Below are 18212 nucleotides of genomic sequence, written 5' to 3'. Positions count from 1 at the left end.
ATTCCCAAAATGTTTCTCTTGCAAGTATATTTTCACCTAGTTTTACTCAAAGGTCTCAGGTGAGATAGCCCAAGCAGGGGCAGGGTTAGAGAGTGTGATTTAAATAACCAATGCAGACTGGAAGCTGAGTTGTGGGGTTCACTGTCTGCTCTGTGATCTGTCACTTGCCCAGGTGTTTCTGACCACACCATAGCAGTCACATCAGTGCCAGGGATGTTGCCATCTGATAGGAATCCTCACATTCAGGTGCTTTAAACTCAAAGGCCAACCCACATTCTATGCATTTTAACACACACAAACTTGAAATACTGCAAATTACATTCTCTTGTCTGTGTCACATACATGTGCAGCTGATATTTCACTAGCAATGAAGTATCTCTAAAACAAGAACTCTTTTCAGCTATTTAGCAGAGAAATCCTGACATATTATATGAACCATAAGCCCCACCTGAAATTTCATCAAACTCCAGAGTCGACTGCAATGCAATCTGGGGTTCCTCAGTAATAATTTGTAGACCATCCCTATTCTCCTCTCTGTGAGGATTGTGGTATAATATAATACAACCAGTCACAACAGGTCACAGACAACTCCTGAAAACAACACAGATCTGTTTCACATAAATGCTGTGGAAAGAGCCACCCTTGCTTGTGGCAGGAAAACTGCAGCAATTGCTGCAGAGCCCAAGTAAGCAGAGATGAGATACAGCTGGGACTTCTGCTGTGGAAAAAGAAACTACAACAAACAGAATTCCTGCTGTCACAGGAGTCTTACCATTTTGGCTTTATGACCTGACCTTGTTTGCTCAGATGCTGAAGCAAGGCATCCTGGTACCACAGCACTCCTCTTGAGGTGCTTTTCTGCATCTCAGTGAACTCCACCCAGCCATCCTTCCCTCCAGAATGGGGATGGACCATCTGCCCAGCTGGCCACTGTGCATCCCCCAGCCCCACTGAGCAGCAGCAGGAGCCCCTGTGGCCAGCAGGGCTCCCTGACATTGCCCCTTTTATAGCAGCACCTCTTTTAATCCCTGTCAGGTCTCAGGAATTTGAATATCAGATCAAAAGAGTATCTCTCTAAGCACTCCTTTCACCAATATAGTGCTGCAGCTGTGCCCTGGCCTCAAGGCATTTCTGAACAGAGGTTTCTGTGCTTCATCATCCTAAGATTTGATCCTGAGGGCGATGAAGCACAGAATTTTGCCCCACAAATGCTGCTCTCATCCATCTGCCCCTTCCCCTCCTGGTTCCCCCTCCAGAATAACACTTGGATTGAGCAGAGGAGGAGAGTGAACCCTGAGCATCCAGAGTGAAACTGCAAAAAACAAGAAGCTGTGACCTGTGCTACAGATGTTTCCACAGTTGTCAAGAACTTGATCTCCTGTGCTGAACTCTCTACTCCCTCTGCAAGGCACAGCATTCCGTGCCACAGGCAGCCACGTTCCACATCAAAGGGGACAGCACCGTCCCGGCTCCTGTGGAATTGAGTTTGCTTCAGGCCAACTGGGCACAGGCTCAAAGGGTGACACTGGCACAGCTGCACCATTAATGCAGGCTAACAGGAACACAGAAGATGACTGGAAACCAGCTGCTGCTCCTGCAGCCCATAATGTACTGCCAAAAATCTCCATATCCCCTTGATCCAAACTGGGAGAGAGAAAAACTGAACGTGGCAGAAATTAATACAGTGCTCAGAATCACACATGACCAACATTACCATTGACTGCTCCAGGCACCCTAGGAGCAAGGCACAGCAGTTAGCCTGGGTCAGAGGAGACTTCTGTTCCATGCAGGAGCTCCCTGGGACTGTCAGGAGACATTTTGCAGCAGCATTGTACAGTGTTACAGGCATAATTTGAAATCAAACAAGTGACAGCAGGCCATATTGTTCTACTAGAAGCACAACAAAAATGGTAAAAAATAAAGAGATAAAGATGCAAGGAAAACTGGAATAGTACCTTTCTGACTAAAGAGAAGCTTTCTGACTAAAGAGAAGCTTTCAAGTGCTAGGCAGATGTTGTAAGACCATGAAAAAATCTGTTGAAAATACTGAATACATAAAATTTGGGTTTTTTCTTATGCAACTAGCTTTATCCCCATACCTTTTAAGTTTTAAAGACTGAGGTGTATTCAATAGGATAGCTACTGTCAGTTTCTAGACAATTATTCCTTCCACTTCTAAATTAACAACTGCAAATCTACGCCATGCAAAAACACAGGATGATTCTTTGGGCTGGGAACATTTTCAGCAGGGGATTTCAGTGCCTTTTCTTCTTCTATCAGGAGCTGCCACAGGTTTATCCGTGGTGGGAGCAGCTTCCACCAGCTCTCTGAGTCAGATCTCATGGAAATGAGAAAATCTGCCTCCCCTGGGAAACAACCAGTACACCTGCACCACCATAGTGCCTTCCCTCTAGGAAACAGGTGGTGGGAGCAGGCAACAGGCTGCCAGCTAGACCATGCTGAGGAGGACACTTTAAAAAAATAAATAAATAAAATTCCCCTCCCATTTTCCTTTTCTGACCTTGAAGCTGCAGTTTTCATTCTGCGCCATTTTCAAAAGCGCAATTTTTTTGGGGTGGGGGAAAAAGCTTTGTGTCATACACTTTGCTTCTTTCTGCCACAGTAAGCAGCACTGTAAAATAAAGGGGGTGCTGGGGGTAGCTGCTGTTGGATGCCATCACCTCTCTGCTCAGTGTGCAGGCACTGTGCAGTGCCTTGGGTGAACACTTTCAGAGGAGAGACCAAGACACAGCATTCAATGCAGAAAATGCATAACACACAGTACCTTAGGCAAACACTTATTTCAAAGGAGTTGTCTAAAAATATAGGCTTCTTTTGTCTCCTCTGCCCTTCATGGGTGAGGACTGGGCTCCTGTGTAGCTTAAAGATGAGATGAAAGGACTCAAAATAATAGGTAAGAGGAAGGGGGGAAATAGCATGAGAGTTAACAGTTCCTTACACAGGAAACAGACATCACTGTATGCAAGGATTACCTAAACCATTCTTTTCTGATTTTAAACATATTTTCATGCTGACCAACCAGCTCCTGGTACTTGTTCATTATGAAATTTAAAACTTTAGATTTTGGACCAGGAAATGGGCAAACCTGCATCAGTGATACTGCATGATTTAAGTGGTGGTACTGAGCTCTGTACACTCAGCCAAACTTTGGATGTCCTGGGCTCATCCAGAGCCCCGTGGGCAGCAGGGCAGGGAGGGGATTCTGCCCCTCTGCCCCCTCTGCTGAGAGCCCACCTGCAGGGCTGCATCCAGCTCTGGGCTCCCAGCACAGCAAGGACAGGGACCTGCTGCAGCCAGGCCAGAGGAGGCACCAAGGGGATCAGAGGGATGGAACATGAAGAAGCTGGGGTTGTTCACCCCAGAGAAGGCTGTGGGAAGACCTTAGAGCACCTTCCAGTGCCTAAATGGACTTCAAGAGAACTGGAGAGGGACTTTTCACATGGACATGTAGTGATAGGACAGAGGGAATGGCTTTAAGCTGAAGGAAGGTAGATTTAGATTTGAAATTTGGAAGAAATTTTTTGCTGTGAAGGTGCTGAGGTACTGGAACAGGTTGCCCAGGGACTTGTGGCTGCCCATCCTTGGAAGTGTCCAAGGCCAGGTTGGATGGTGCCCTGAACAACCTGGTCCAGTGGAAGGTGTCCCTGCCCATGGCAGGGGGGCTGGAATGAAATTATCATCTTTAAGCTCCTTCCCAAGCCAAGCCATTCTACAAGTCTACAGCCTATGACATGAAGAGTTACACAACATTTTTGTTTCCTGGATCTATCAAATTCTTGCTGCAAATGCTAATGAGGATTTTTTCACTATGGCCATGTTAAATAGCAGAAAATTAACTCTTTTTCTTCTCTCTCCCCTTTAAATAACTGTGGCACAAAAGCCAAAAAGAGCCTCAAGCCACTGGTCCCCTACTGCACACACAGAGGACAGGACACAGAGGCACTTTGTAAGGACAGCACACATCCCTTGAAGGAACACAGGATCCCTTGGCTGTCCAAAGGTGAATCACTGAGCCATTTGTGAGGTGTGTGAGAGTCAATGAGGCTTCTTGAAAAAAATCCAACACCAAACCAAAGGATTCTTTCAGAGTAAAATGTGAATTCAGGGGAAAAAAGAAATGTGCAACTATATCAGCTACTGGAGGGACTTCCACAGAAACTCTAGCAAAGCATTTCCCAAGGCACAGCATACAAGAGACTGAGCACCAGGGCATCCAACTCCAAATCATCCTTGAATTTCATCACTTATTCTCTCTCAGTACCTGAGATTTGGGCATGGAGTCTAGTCAGGCAGAACTTGAAAAGCTGCAACACTTTGCTGGAGTTCCAGAGGTGCAGATAGGCAAATGTAGAGAGGTAAGCACAGACTCCCTGTATCCATCTCAATGCCTACCCACAACTCATCTGCAGAAGTAACCTCGGACCTGAAGTTTTTGAAGGACTTTGAGCACACAAAAGGGTATGACTCTCAAAGTCAGCAGCAGCTTCAGGGAAGACTGGGGCCAGAGAGCCCCCACTAAAATAGGGAGTAGCCCATTTTACCTCCTGTTTAGTGAGAAATTTTCACCACCTTCCCAAACTTGACTGGATGAAGAGAATCCAGATCATCTGTACTGAGGATGAGGACAGCTGTCTCTTCATCTCTCCCCAACACATCACAATGCACTGAAGGCACATGCTGACTTTAATTGTGGAAGCAGGCATCAGGTTTATCTAACTGGCATATTCACAAGTCAATTATGTTTGTTTTGCACTCAGCTAAGTTCTGAGTAATTTAACCAGAAAAGTAATCTGGAAATAGTGACAAATCTCTTTATTCATTAAGAGCAAGCATTCCTTAGAAAGCCAAATCAAAGTGGGCTGCTGTGAGCTTGGATCAGCATATGCTCCTTCATTAGCAGCATTGATAGCTACCAGCAGAGAGGATTTTTATGCCTCAAGTTTGTGCCATGCTCCCTTTGAGTCACTCTGACAATCAAAAGGAAATAAAAATATTATCAGCAATTACTGGCTGCACATCCTAGCCTCTGCTCTAGGCTCATATCAAGTCCCTACAGACATTCCCATGGGTGAATTCCAGAGCCCTAATGTGCCAAGCTGTGCCACACAGCAAAACATTGTCATTGTATTCTTTAGTTTCAAACCCACATTTTTTCTTGGCAAGTTTACAGTCAGTGAAGAAGAATTTGCTTTATTTTTCTTATTTAAAGACATGTCTGTACTACTGCACTAAGTTTCTCTACACTTACGAAGGCTTCCACAATGCACATTCCTGCAAATGATCTATCAGAGTCCACAGCTGTCCTTGTGACCGTGTTCACAGGGGGCTTAGGATGAGAGAAGAGATGAGGACCTGACTCCATATTTCAGAAGGCTTGATTTATTATTTTATTATATATATTATATTAAAACTATACTAAAAGAATAGAAGAAAGGATTTCATCAGAAGGCTAGCTAAGAATAGAATAGAATAGAATGATAACAAGGGCTTGTGGCTTGGACTCTCTGTCCGAGCCAGCTGACTGTGATTGGCCATTAATTAGAAACAACCAACATGGGCCCATCAAAGATCTACCTGTTGCATTCCACAGCAGCAGATAACCATTGCTTACATTTTGTTCCTGAGGCCTCTCAGCTTCTCAGGAGGAAAAACCCTAAGGAAAGGATTTTTCATAAAAGATGTCTGTGACAAAGGGCCATGAACACTACTGCTGTCCCCTACCCCTCTCCAGTTTGGAAATCTCTGAAGCAGAAATGAAAATTCCTTCATCCAGCAGCTGTTTTGTGAAAAAAACCCATCACCACCACATGCAATTTTCATTCTGTGAGGAACAAGCTGGGGACCAAGAAGGTTCCATGTGACCACAGGTCTGTCTGTGAGGAGTTCACTGGCAGTGTGAAGCACTTCTGAGTGAGTTCATCCTGAATCACCAAGCAAATGCTGCTCACATTCCCTCAGAGGGGAGTGGTTCTTGGGATATCACAGCCATTCCACATCCTCATCACCCCACAGGCTGTCCAGCACACCATACGCTCAGCTCCACTGCCCTGCTTGTTCTGGTAGGCACTGTGCAAGTTTTACTTGGTGTTACAGCACAACTGAATAAATGCAGTGAGTTTACAAGTGCCTGGAACCCCCACCAAGTAATAACAGAAAAGTCAGAGATACTCAGGTGCTCCATGGAACCGTCCCAGAGCATCACCACTGAAGAAACAGAGGTAGAGTGCTGGCTTTGCCTGGTGGGCAGACTCAAAACTGAAAGAAACACAGCAGTGATGAAACCACATAGTTCAAGAAATTATTTCCAATCTGCACTGCCATTAAAGGATGAGATGGCTCCTTGGTGATATTGCTTTTCCAGGTGGCTGCCTTTTGGCTCAGCCCTTGATCCCTCACATCAAGCCTACTTACAGAGAGAAGAGTCTGTAGAAGCTGGGTCAGGGTCCTTTCCCTCTGAAGCACAGCTGGGCATCACTGCTGGCACTACATCCATACTGCAAGGTGATGCATCCAAAGTGAGATAGCATCCCCATGCTGCTCCATTTTGGATACTGAACAATTTAAATGCTCAGTTATACACAGTTCAGGAAGCCCTAGCTGAGATCTATGGACTTGGAATTACTGTTTTAAAATTACCTTCGTGTATTATATTTTCTGCCTTCCAGAATGCTTCCAAAGAACCTCAGGCACACAATTTATTGCTGAGACCAGGAAGCAGAGGATGATTCATGAAAATAGGTGTTACTGTTACCCAAGACAGTCATGACCTATCCTATGTGCTTGCTTGCAACTGTACAGCTCCAGACACCGTCTGGACATCCTGGAACAAAAAATTTCTGGAGAAACAGCACTTGCACTAATGCTGCAATCCATCATTTGCACTAATGCCACAAGCTGACTTAACTCCAAAATACAATGAAGTGCACTGCTAAACCTTTGTGTGGGCAAACTGCGTTCACTTATTATTCTATTTATTTTCTTAAGCAAACATACAGAAACTGAGAAGTCTGCTTTGTGATATGAACCAAAGTAGATTTTAGTGGGAAAACACATCTTTCCACCCTGCACAAGGGACCTGAACAATGTTTTAGCATTCAAAATTATTTTCACATGAGAATTCCCACTTAGAGGTTTTCAGTTTATGGTCACTGATTTCAAGTTAATAAGCAGAAGGGTATTTAAATAAAACATAATACAGAGCTTTGTGAAGTAAAGCTGCTAATCTGATTTAGATTGCTTCATTTCCAGCTCCACAACACTCAGCTTCCAGCCAGTAGCCCTGCTGAAGGCTGTGTGTGCTTAAGTTCCTTGAGGTACTTTTGTTGTCAGAAATCTGCATCAACAGCACTGATGCAAAGAGCCCACTAACACTCCCAAAAGGCAAAGTACACATGAAATAAAGCAGATTTAAAAACCATCAAGACAATGCATTTTTCTCATTTATTCAAATCTTCTGCAGGAAGTAAACACTGAAAGATTTAAAAAAACTTCACACTGCAGTATGTACAGTTTTGTGACATCACATGAGGAAATTAATTTCTAATAAAAAAAATGAGACCAGTTAAATTACTGAAGACACATCACAATAAAACTGGTTGTGGTAAAATCCCAAATTCTTATGTATGGCAATGAAAATCAATACTCCTTTGTTTTACAGGGATGGAATAGTCCAGGTACAATATTTCAGTTATGCAAAATGGAGTCCTGAACTTACATGACTTATTATAATTGTATGAGCACTTCATGTTTTAAAAGTAGGTTTGCATTTTTTTTTCCAGACCCTTTTGAATTGAAGCACATTCTTTCACAAAGCTAAAATACCACAGCAGAAGTCATGTCCAGAAGTGGAATACTGTTGTGTTTTGAACTGACCTGACTTGTTAAGACTTTTTTTTTTTGCCAACGCACAGATGCACAGGGTCCCCCATGCACTTTTCATGCAGCAGTTAATCACAACTTTAAATAAAAGAATTTTTCTATACATTCTTCCAGACTTGCAACTGTATACATACATGCAAAAGTTTTTAAACCTATGTGATCGTATTTACACTTATACATGGAATATACATAACAAAAAAGATTAAAAGGTTTTTTTTTCCTTTGCATTAGAACAATACAAAATATGTATTTTTCATTAAGGAAACCACTATTTACATCACCTTTTAAAAACCAATTTCAACATATTATAGGCGTAACAAGTCAACATATTTACATTATATATAAATATATATATAATATATACTTACCAGTTTACTCCTCTGTAAGATGTGGCAGAGAACAAACTGGTAATATCATGTCACTGACGTCAATGAGAGCTGTAATACTTTCACCAACATTTAACAGGGAAAATTTAAACCACTCATTTCTTTCTTTTAAAAACATTTGTAAATTAAAAATTTAAAAACTTCACTAAGAGTAAATGGCTACGAAAAGTAAAAGTTATGGCTGAATTCCCTTTTGATCTCATATAAACTTCTCAAACTGAGCTGCCCAGCTCTGTGGTATCAGCAGAGAAGCCCTCCAGCTCTCCACTTTTGATTCTGTGGTCAAGCCTTACCCACCACCTTTTCCTCAAGCTTTGGCAGAGGAGACACTAGAAACCTGGATATCTGAGTCCCAGACACTTCCCTCTGGAAAGAAAAGGCAAATCTGCGTGGCAATTCCAAGTCAATCCCCAAATCCAGGCGCTGCTGACACCCCTCCAGCAAGGCACCGGGGTCTCCACAACTCCAGCTGCAGCCCCAGCCCTCCCCAGCTAAGTGGGGACAGAGTTAATGCAGGTTAAAGCTCCAAGGGGCTGCAATTGCACTCTTAGCATGGTGCAGAGACAGCTTCCTAACTTACTTCCTGACTGGTCTGAGAGCTGGAGGCAGCTTTCCCCAGCAGTCTCTGTTGGCTGTAACTGGGATGTGCCCTCCCTTCCCTCCTCCCTGCTCCTTTGATGGGGAGATCCCACACCAGCACCCACTGATCCTGCACTGCTCTGCCTGCACAGATGCTGCTGCCAACACCTGCCAAAACCCCATTTTGCTCCAAATCCATAGCCTAAATGCCTAGAGGACACAGGAGATGCTGAGAGTACCGAGGGCTACACAGGAGATGACCTTGGTTTGCAATTCATCTGCAGGGACTGGTGGAAATCAGGGATCTTAGAGCTGCTTGGGAAAACGTGGCCAGCCCTACCAGTCCCTCCTGGGACAACAAACCCAGCTTCCACACCCCTCTTCTCTGATGGAAAAGTCCCCAAGGAATAAAAAATAGCAACTCCTTTTTACTGACCCACGCTACAAGACAAAAAACAATTAAAGAGCCTTTGGTCCTAAGGTGTCAATGCTGTAAATGTGGATGGGGTAGATCCAAAGAAGACCTCTCTTCCCTAGGGAGGGGGTAACACCAGTGACACTGGAGAATTCCGTACAGGAGGAGAGAGTTGCCCTCTTAGCAGCTGACTGAGCATTCCCTTGGCATGTCCTGCCCTCTCTCAAGGGCCTCATTCTTGTTACCTGCTGTTTGAGAGTGCAATGCCTACAGGAGATAAGATTCTTCCATGAACATGTCCCAAACTTAAATTCTTGTATTTTAGAGTTTACCAACGTCTGTGAGAATGGCAATACCCTTTTTGTTAACATCAACTAAAAAGAAAGCTAAATCCTTAACTGGTCAAACTGTTAACATTTTAACTTAACTGTTTTACAAAACTTTCAAAACTAAATGTTCAAAAGTATATATTATAACAATAGACTACCCTAGAATAAATACAAAGGTCAGCACATTGCTCGATTCCAGTATTAATTTTTGTTAGGGTCAGAATCTCTTCCCCACTCTTCATCTCAGCTTTGGAGAAGTTTTTTCAACCAGGTAATTCCACATCCTCTCACGCTGCATTTTTCTGTGGGGCTCTTCAAGCAAATTATAGCCCTGTATTTAGTCTGGGGACCATCTATTATTCTATATTGTATATATTTCCTACCTATATACACATTGTTTCAAGAAAAATAATCAATTAAGACTTTAAAAGACATTTAATGGATGGAACAAATACCATCTTTTTAATATTTCTGCTGGGTTGACTCATATAAAAAGAATTCAGTTCCACTGTCAATCCAAAATATACTTTATCTCATTAATGATTATTCTATGAGACATCTGAATTGTCATTGGGCTACTTATAAATGCAATATTAAAGACAAACAAAATTTTATTTTTATATTATACTTCAAACAATGACATTTAAAATGATATTAGATTTGCGTGAAGGTTTTAAAATATAAATCTTCTTTGTACAGCCCATTAATATATTATGCTTCACCGAAGTAACATAAAAATATATCTTTAAATTGCTCTGTTATTTCTCATAAAAACCAGGGGGAATGTTTTATACCAGATACTGCCAAATATTTGTGTTCCCTAAAAGGTATCCCCCGGAGGGAGGCAAAACAGAATAGTGGTGCATTTTCCAGCTGTCAGACAGAAGAAGTCCCTTTCAGTAGGAACTGCACTGGAAAGAGGAGGAACTGATCTCAGGCTGGGGACAGGGACAAGAGGGGGACAACAGCTTGCTCTGCCTCAGCAAGCCAAGAGTCTGGGAAAAGGATCTCAGAAACCAAACCAGATGGAAAAGAGCAAAATGCCCCCTCACTCATGTCTGCTGTGCAGACATGGGATGCACAGAAACAGCAGTTTTGTCATGTCGCTGGCTTGCAAGGGTGAAAACAGACAATATTAAACCAGAGTGCAGCTCTCATTATTTGCGCAAGCCAACTGCTTAGCTGCTTGCTGATGGCAGAGAGGATTATCTGTGAAATCAGGAAGCCACAGAGAACTTATTTTTTTAAGGGGAGTAAAAAGTTCAGCAAAACTTCTGCTTGCCAATAATTCATATAATTCAGAGGAAGTGGATTTTGTCCTCTTCCTGCCCCCAGAGAAATAAGGGCTGCAAATGGAGTTAACACTGACAGCGCTAACGGGAAAGCAGAGCCACACGACTCTTCCCCAGCCAGCAATTCTTTCAAGATGTCTCAGCCCTGACTGCAATTTTCAGTTCCTCCCATCTCAGGCTGATACTGCCAGATGTTACAAATCACAGCACAGGTGGGGATTGAGGAAAAGGGCAGGGAAGGATTTCTCAGATATAACCCACTATCCATTACAGAACATGACAAAACCACAGTTTTATCCTCAGTGCTACCTGGGAAATTATTCTAAAGCCAGATTTTCTGCAGTGAAAGGGTAGTGCATTAAACCATGTATCAGCTGTTCAGAGAGTAATAAATATTGGCAGATTATAGATTCTTTTCCCTGGTTGTAGGAAGAGGCCAACACATTTTTCATTAAAATCCTATTCCATCTTAGAGTGGAAGTCTGATGTGCTGCTTTGGTGCAGTTGGTATTCTTCCACAGGGAAGCAGGATGGTGCTGAACACACAATTCTGTTCATCCCCTTCACAAGCTTTCCAGCATTTTCCTCACTGAATACATGTACTAAGCCTTCTCAATCACACTGCTCCAAGAGGCATTTTGGCTTTCCCCTTTTAGGCAGGAAAGTGACAGGAATGTGCCGACAAAAGGACTCATGCAGTACTTGCACGGCCTACGAAAATCTGCCTTTTTTTATAAAAACCTAGAAAAAACCCTTAATTCTAACTCTAGTAACTCATAACTATGGCTAAGAATTCTGAGGAAGGCATTTGTTGAGAGCAGGGCAAGGAAGAAAAATAGATTTTACACCACTATTCTGGCAGGACCACAAACAAGATTTAAAAATAACAATACAAATTTTGGAAGCACTAAAAAATACATTTCAGTGCACTTCAATTATTAACACTGATGCAGGTTTTCCAATATGACGAGCTAATACCTTGGACGGACTGCCCCACTTCTTAAAAGTTATTCTTAAAATTTCACAAAACATATTAAAACATTGAAAAAAAAAAAAAGTACACTGTCTCTATGCTCAAGCTTCAAAAAAATAAGGATTATTTTACAGGGAGGGAGGAAACGCAGCATTACCACCACCTAGGCTGTACGGTTACACTTTATGTTATACCAAAAGCTTGCAGATCCAAATAAGACTCTGATCAAAGAGTACTCATAACTTAATCTGATACATACAGAAACGTCTTGTACAAATTACAACCCTTCTAGTTTCCTTGTGACAATCTACTGTAAAGCAAATTTTATCTACATGTATTTTAAATAACATCACCAGAAAAATAAAAAGTTTATCAAATGAAAACATTTCAATTAGACCATGCTTTTTTTGTTAAAATCATGCTCAATTTATACAGTAGTGAAGTTCATACTCATTTTTCTTTTTTCTTTTTTTTTTTTTAAACAAAGATTCAAAACCGTTGATTGTAAACTCACTGAGGAGGCTGCAGTTTATTCTGGCTCTTTTTTGATTGTTCGCACTTTTTCCAGAAGTCCATGCACTTCTCCATTCACACCACCGTGCTGATGAGAGGTGTTACTCCCCATATGGCTGTTGTAAGGGCTTCTTAAGTTACTAAAAGGAGTTTTGAGCTCTGGCTCAGATGTCAACTCCTCTTTGATTGTAACGCGAGTCGAGCTCTCGGTAAATGAAGGCTCATTCCAAATTTCTTTGTCATGTGCTTCTTGGCTGCTGACAGAGCTGCCACCTTTCTGTAACATGTAGTACAATATTGGGTTGGTTTTGGTCAGTCTCGGAGAGTCTTTCTCATAATCATTCTTGTCCATGCCCGTGATCACCCATCTGATGGGGCCCTTCTCACTGGGCATGGAGCACATGCTCAGCTGGTCGGACTCCAGTCTGGACACCGCGCTCCCCAGATGTTCAGGGAAGGGGGAGCTGGCCGGACTTTTGACTGCTATGGGATACTGAAATGTTCTGTGATCTACACAATTGTTCTGCTGCACAGGGCTTCCCACCAACGATCTTACTGAAGAAATGGTGAATTCAGGTTTATTGACTGTTGCACTGGTTTTGCTTCCTTTTTTCTTGCCCTCTGTTAGTATGTTATTCCTATGTTGTGACAGATCTCTCTCACAGTTTTCTGAGAGAAGCAGCTGTTTCAACACATTAAAGCCTTTACTGTCTCTAGACCAACTCCTATTTTCAGTTTCACTATTTGAACCATGACTTACAGCATATTTAAATTCAGCATCACTTCTGCTGAATTTCAGTTCTTGCTGGTTAAGCAAAGGCCCGTACAGCGCCTCGGTAGGAGAAGCGTGATTGTTTCCAGCATCAGACACATTACTTTTCATCTTTTTTAATGGGCTTTCCAAAGGCTCAGCATGAAGCTTCCTCTTCTTCGGTACTGTGCAAAGACTCCTGGATTCAAGGTGTGTCAGCTCGTTGTTTCGGTGACTCCTGTCAGGCTCATCTGCAGGGTAATTGTCTTGATTCTGTCTCAGCAACCTACTTAGCAGGCCATTTTTGGAAAAAGAGAAATCTTGAGGTGAAAGAGGCTCAGATTTCACCTCCTCAGATGCTGGAGAAGCAGCTATGTTTCTCTGCAGTGAATGAACAAACCCTTGGAATTTGTTACCCTTGCATTCTCTTACTTGTTGTGCATTTGAATTATAAGGAACATTTGATTCGTCAGATGGTTCAGTTTTTATTTTCACCGTCAATATTTGCTCATTCAAAGCCTTGTCTGTCTGTTCTTGAGAACTTTCATCTCTTAAAAGCATCCTCTCTTTCTTTTCACTTTTACCTTTATTGGGAGTTCCCAGAAGCAGCTGAAGGACAGTGCGCCTTTCAAGGAGATTTTCTATTTCCGAACCTGGAAGTCCTTGTTCAGCGGGTGCGGGCTGACAACTGAATATTTTGTTATTTTCTTCATGCATACTCAATTTATTCGTAAGCAGAGGGCTGTTCAATCTATCAATCAAGCCCACAGGTTTATCCATGTTCCCTGCCAGCAGCTGTTTGCTAGCTCTTTGTTCCTCACTCGACATGGAACTCTGCATGCCGCACTGAGCCAGGTTCTGCAGCAGCTTGCTGGCACTGAATGCCGAGGAGTTCTGGGGACTATCAGTCCTGCTCAGCTTAGCTCCTTGAATTTCCTTGCTTTTGGACAGGTCTATCAAGTGCTTAGATGCAGAATTCATCAGTCTGTCTGGCTGGATGCTGCAGGCGTAGGGTGGCGAGCTCCGCTTGACAGCCAGCGACTGGTGTGAGAGGTTTATAGGAGAGTCTGCTTTTGTGGAAGCCAGCAAGGGTGGAGTGCTTAATGGAGTCATTCGGTTGGCACTGGGACTGTCAGCCACAGGAGTCCTTTTCCCAGTCTGTACAGTGAATTTTGCCACATCAGCTGTACTGTGTGGTCCCTGAGGATCATTACTCTTGTCTACCTGTTCTTCACTCTTATGCCCAAGTAACAGCTGAAGCAGTGTTACTTTCTGGTGGGGATTCAGCTTAGAAGCTTTCGGAGTGTCTTTCTCTTCCTTGTTCTCTGGACAGGAAACTTTTGGATCCCAGTTACGAAGCAAGGACTGAGTCAGGTTATCCAGTGATGCAGGTGGACCTGCATCTGGCTTATCTGTCCTCTGTTTAAAGGATAGGTCTATAGGAAGACAGTTAGAATGGGAGCTTTCATCATCACTGCTGTCTTCTGTAAAACTGGGATTGTTGTCTGAATACTCATCAACAGTTGTTGGTGTGCTGCTGTCTTCAAAAATGCTGGCTCTCTCACTCTGCTCACGCCCTTTCACGTGCTTGGTGGTATTCTGGCTTTTCAGCAGATGTAAGAGCAAGCTGTTGCTGGGAGAGGTTTTCAGGTTATTCCTTTCCACAGTACTTTTGTATCCCACAGTTTTGGGAGGCGAGTGCATGATTCCCACCGAACTCTGAAACGGCGCCACACCGCCTTTGCTAGCGACTGTTTTGGGGGACGATCCTGCCTGACCATTGAGATGGCTCGTCATTCCTTTGGCCAAACCAAACTGGCCCATGTCCTTCTGAGCGCTTTCCTGCAGCCTGGCCATGGCTGCAAGCCTCTCGCTTGCAATCTGATTGGCATTTTGTGCTTTTAAAGCGTGTTCCCTGGAGTACTGCTGCAAGTGGGCTTCACTAGAGAGGAGCAGGGCCAGCTGGCTGCACGCCACGCTGGGCTTGGGCGAGGCAGCAGGGCTGGATCGTTTCTCTACCATGCTTGCAACAGCTTGTAACCTTGCAGCACACGACAGGGGCTCGTTCATCACCTTGGGGCTGCTCTGCACCGCATGAGGAGATTCTATAAACCTCTCTTTGGGCAGGTTCTTGGTGATGTCAGGCAGGCTGCTGTCCAGCTTCTGATCTTTTGCTTTGCTCTTCTTCAACAGGGTCTTCAGGTGGCTGGACGCAACACCATAGCACCTTAAATCTTTCTCTACTTGTAAAGAATCATGGCTAAGAGAATAGCCCTGCTCCTTAAGACTCTGTCTGATCTGCTGTGACAGAGCAACACTCTGCAGCCTAGAGCTGAATGACTGAAGCAAAGAGGCAAGTAATGTGCTATCCTGTTTGCCTTTAGGCACATTTTCAACCATGCCAGCCAACAAAGCTTCCTTTTTTCCATCTAAATCCACAATGGAATCAGACAACCGCCTTCTCTTTGCTGCATTCCAGTCTTCTGAAGACTGCAAGAGTCTTGCTTTTTTGAGGTGCAGCATGCCAGATCCCCGATACGTACTCGTGTTGAGAACTGGACCATTACTCTGACAGCTGGGAAATATATTTCCTGAAATCTTAAAGTTTTGATCCTCCCCACTATGCCCAGTGGACTTTTTGTCAACTGCAGTACCTGAGCCTCCTGCTGCTTGATGCATTAGTAATCCCTCTAGGTAAGTTAGAACAACAGAATCCTGGTGCATCTCAGAGCCAAGCTCTTCTCCATGAGTCATGTTCAATAAAAGTTTCCAAAAAGGCTCTGTTTCTATTCACTTCAAAGGCTAGTTTTGCTCAATCAAGATGCAGAGTTAATAACAGGTAGATGTCTACAGTGTTTTCTTAGAGACTTTCAGAAACAATAGAAAATGTATTATCCTAGGCAGGCTTCTCCCAGTGTACACTGTTTGATGAGCCAGGTTTCCAATCATAGCAATCCTCAGCTGATATCTAGGATATTTATGGACGATGTCTAGGAGAACACTCAAAACATGGTTTCACAGAAAAAAAGTTCCATCAAATATTTGCTGCCTTCTTTCTTCTGGAGGTCAGCTTGCTTTTCTTCTCTTTCCATCTCCACCAAGCACATAAAATTCCTAAGTCAGAAACACAAAACAGAAAGAAAATATTTAGGATTAAGATATAATTGTATAAAACACTTTTTCTTAAAAAAAAAAATCCAAACTCAACCCCCCATGCATTGTCTTAGGCAGAGATTCAGGATAGATAAATAATGCACATTCCAGAAGAAACTAAAAATCAAACAAAGGACAAAATACATGGTATCCAATTCAAAGAACATTATGAAAACTTCAATGAGATGAAGTGTTACACAAAAATTAAGCTTACTTATCATAAGTACAGCCACTACAAGCTTCCACTGAACTTCACTATTCTGCAGCTAAAAATAAGCAATAGCAAACCTGACAGGAAAATCTGAAATCACTCTAAACACAGTTTGAAAAAAAAAATTCATTGAATTTTACTTCACAGTTGCATGAAATTTTCTTCTGTAAATGTAAATACACAGGACATGCAGCCTTATCACTCTTAAACTGAACTAATAAGAAAAGGCAGGCCTAAAGTCAATGTTTAGTTTCAGGTTGCATATGCTCTGAAATAACAGAATGGACAGCATCATATATATGAGTACATTTCTGTTTTGCAGGCAGATGGCATTGCTGAAAGTAGAAACAAAGTTGTTAGTGCTGCCCAAGACTATGCACCAATGTAGAATCCAGTATGGTAACACAACAGGGGTGAAATCTGATCTTCTTACAACACTCAAACACCACAAGGTATTAGAACAATCATGTGATAAGAGTGGGGAAGAGGTTGCTTATGCCCCTGATGCAACATACATCCTGGCATCAAAATCCTCCCTTGCCTGGAGGATTTTCACCTTTGCGTTCTTTCTGTACATGAAACATACGATGGCAAAACCAAACCAAACCAGTTCTTCCCTGAAGTCTTGTTATTCTTCCAGAGTGTATGATATCTCTACTAAACACCTCCTTGGATGGGGCAGTGTGGAATAAAAAGCAGTTTTAAAATGAACAGCAATGCCACTTGTTCTGGATATATCTCTGCAGTTTCACTTACAGGGCTGCTCAATGGCAGCAGGAACATTTCAGTCACCACACCTCAATAATGAGACCATTACACCACACACACATCCTCCTTCACTCAGTACTAAGCTGGCTAAATAAATATTCAACATGAGCAAAGGTAAGTGTCCTTCTGCATACTGAACTCTGTAATTTGCTTTCATGGGCTAAAACTCCATCGAAAATTTGTATTTACAAGTTTAAAAGGGATGTACACAGATGAAATCCTGCCTCCTTAAAGTGAATGAATATTTTATGATTGATTTCCCAGAGGCAAGTTTTTAATTCAAAACCTACAGGCAACTAGAAGTCAGAAAATAATCAGATCTTAAAAATGTAAAGAATAAGAACTACTAAAGAGCTGTAATATTGACTGTCCTTAATCTCCCTGGGCAAATATTCCCTTACTTGGTTTTAAGTCATCTAGAAAAACTCTAAAAGTGGAGCTATCCTAAAAAAAACCAAAAAGCCAAAACCAAATCCAAACAAAAAATCTAACCAGCAATGCATTGTAGTGTAAACGTGTATATCCACACATTTAAATATCAAATGCAAAGCTGTTAGCTATTATTGAGGTCTCAGTACTTCTCTCAGAAATACATTAACCAGCATTTACAGAATTACCTGTGGAAGACAGAGTGTTCCTTCAAACATGAAACAACTTAAATGTGGATCCAGCTAACTGAAAAGGACTGATCTGCTCTGTTCCTTCAAAAACCTCTGTACCTCTGAGTGGTCTTTTACAGAGTTTCAACTCAAAAACAGAATAAAAATCACGAATAACAGATCCCTAAAAAAACCCCAAAAAACCAACAAAATAAGACTTCCAATGAAATTATTAAATATTCAGCAACAGTAACAGCAATACAATTAGACTAATTTCCTCAAACTTTTGGGGACACACTTTAACTGGAGAATATATTTTTCCAGCTTCCAAAAGTATTGCATTG

The 18212-nt window shown here is 42.4% G+C and overlaps 1 protein-coding gene across 3 annotated transcripts in view; it reads right to left on the bottom strand.

Moving 5' to 3' along the window:
• Positions 1–7442: 7442 nt before the first annotated feature.
• NRIP1 (nuclear receptor interacting protein 1) overlaps positions 7443–18212 on the bottom strand; it is a 73285-nt gene continuing 62515 nt past the window's right edge. For all 3 annotated transcript variants that reach the window (XM_030944736.1, XM_030944645.1, XM_030944800.1), the window contains one exon: positions 7443–16251. In XM_030944736.1, the coding sequence (XP_030800596.1) occupies positions 12403–15891 (3489 nt within the window). In that variant the 5' untranslated portion in view covers positions 15892–16251 and the 3' untranslated portion in view covers positions 7443–12402. The remainder of the gene's footprint in view (positions 16252–18212) is intronic.

Source organism: Camarhynchus parvulus, chromosome 1 (genome assembly GCF_901933205.1).
Source record: "Camarhynchus parvulus chromosome 1, STF_HiC, whole genome shotgun sequence".
Lineage (NCBI taxonomy): Eukaryota > Metazoa > Chordata > Aves > Passeriformes > Thraupidae > Camarhynchus > Camarhynchus parvulus.
Note: the sequence above shows the minus strand (reverse complement) of the source record. Positions and strands in the feature narration are given on the sequence as shown.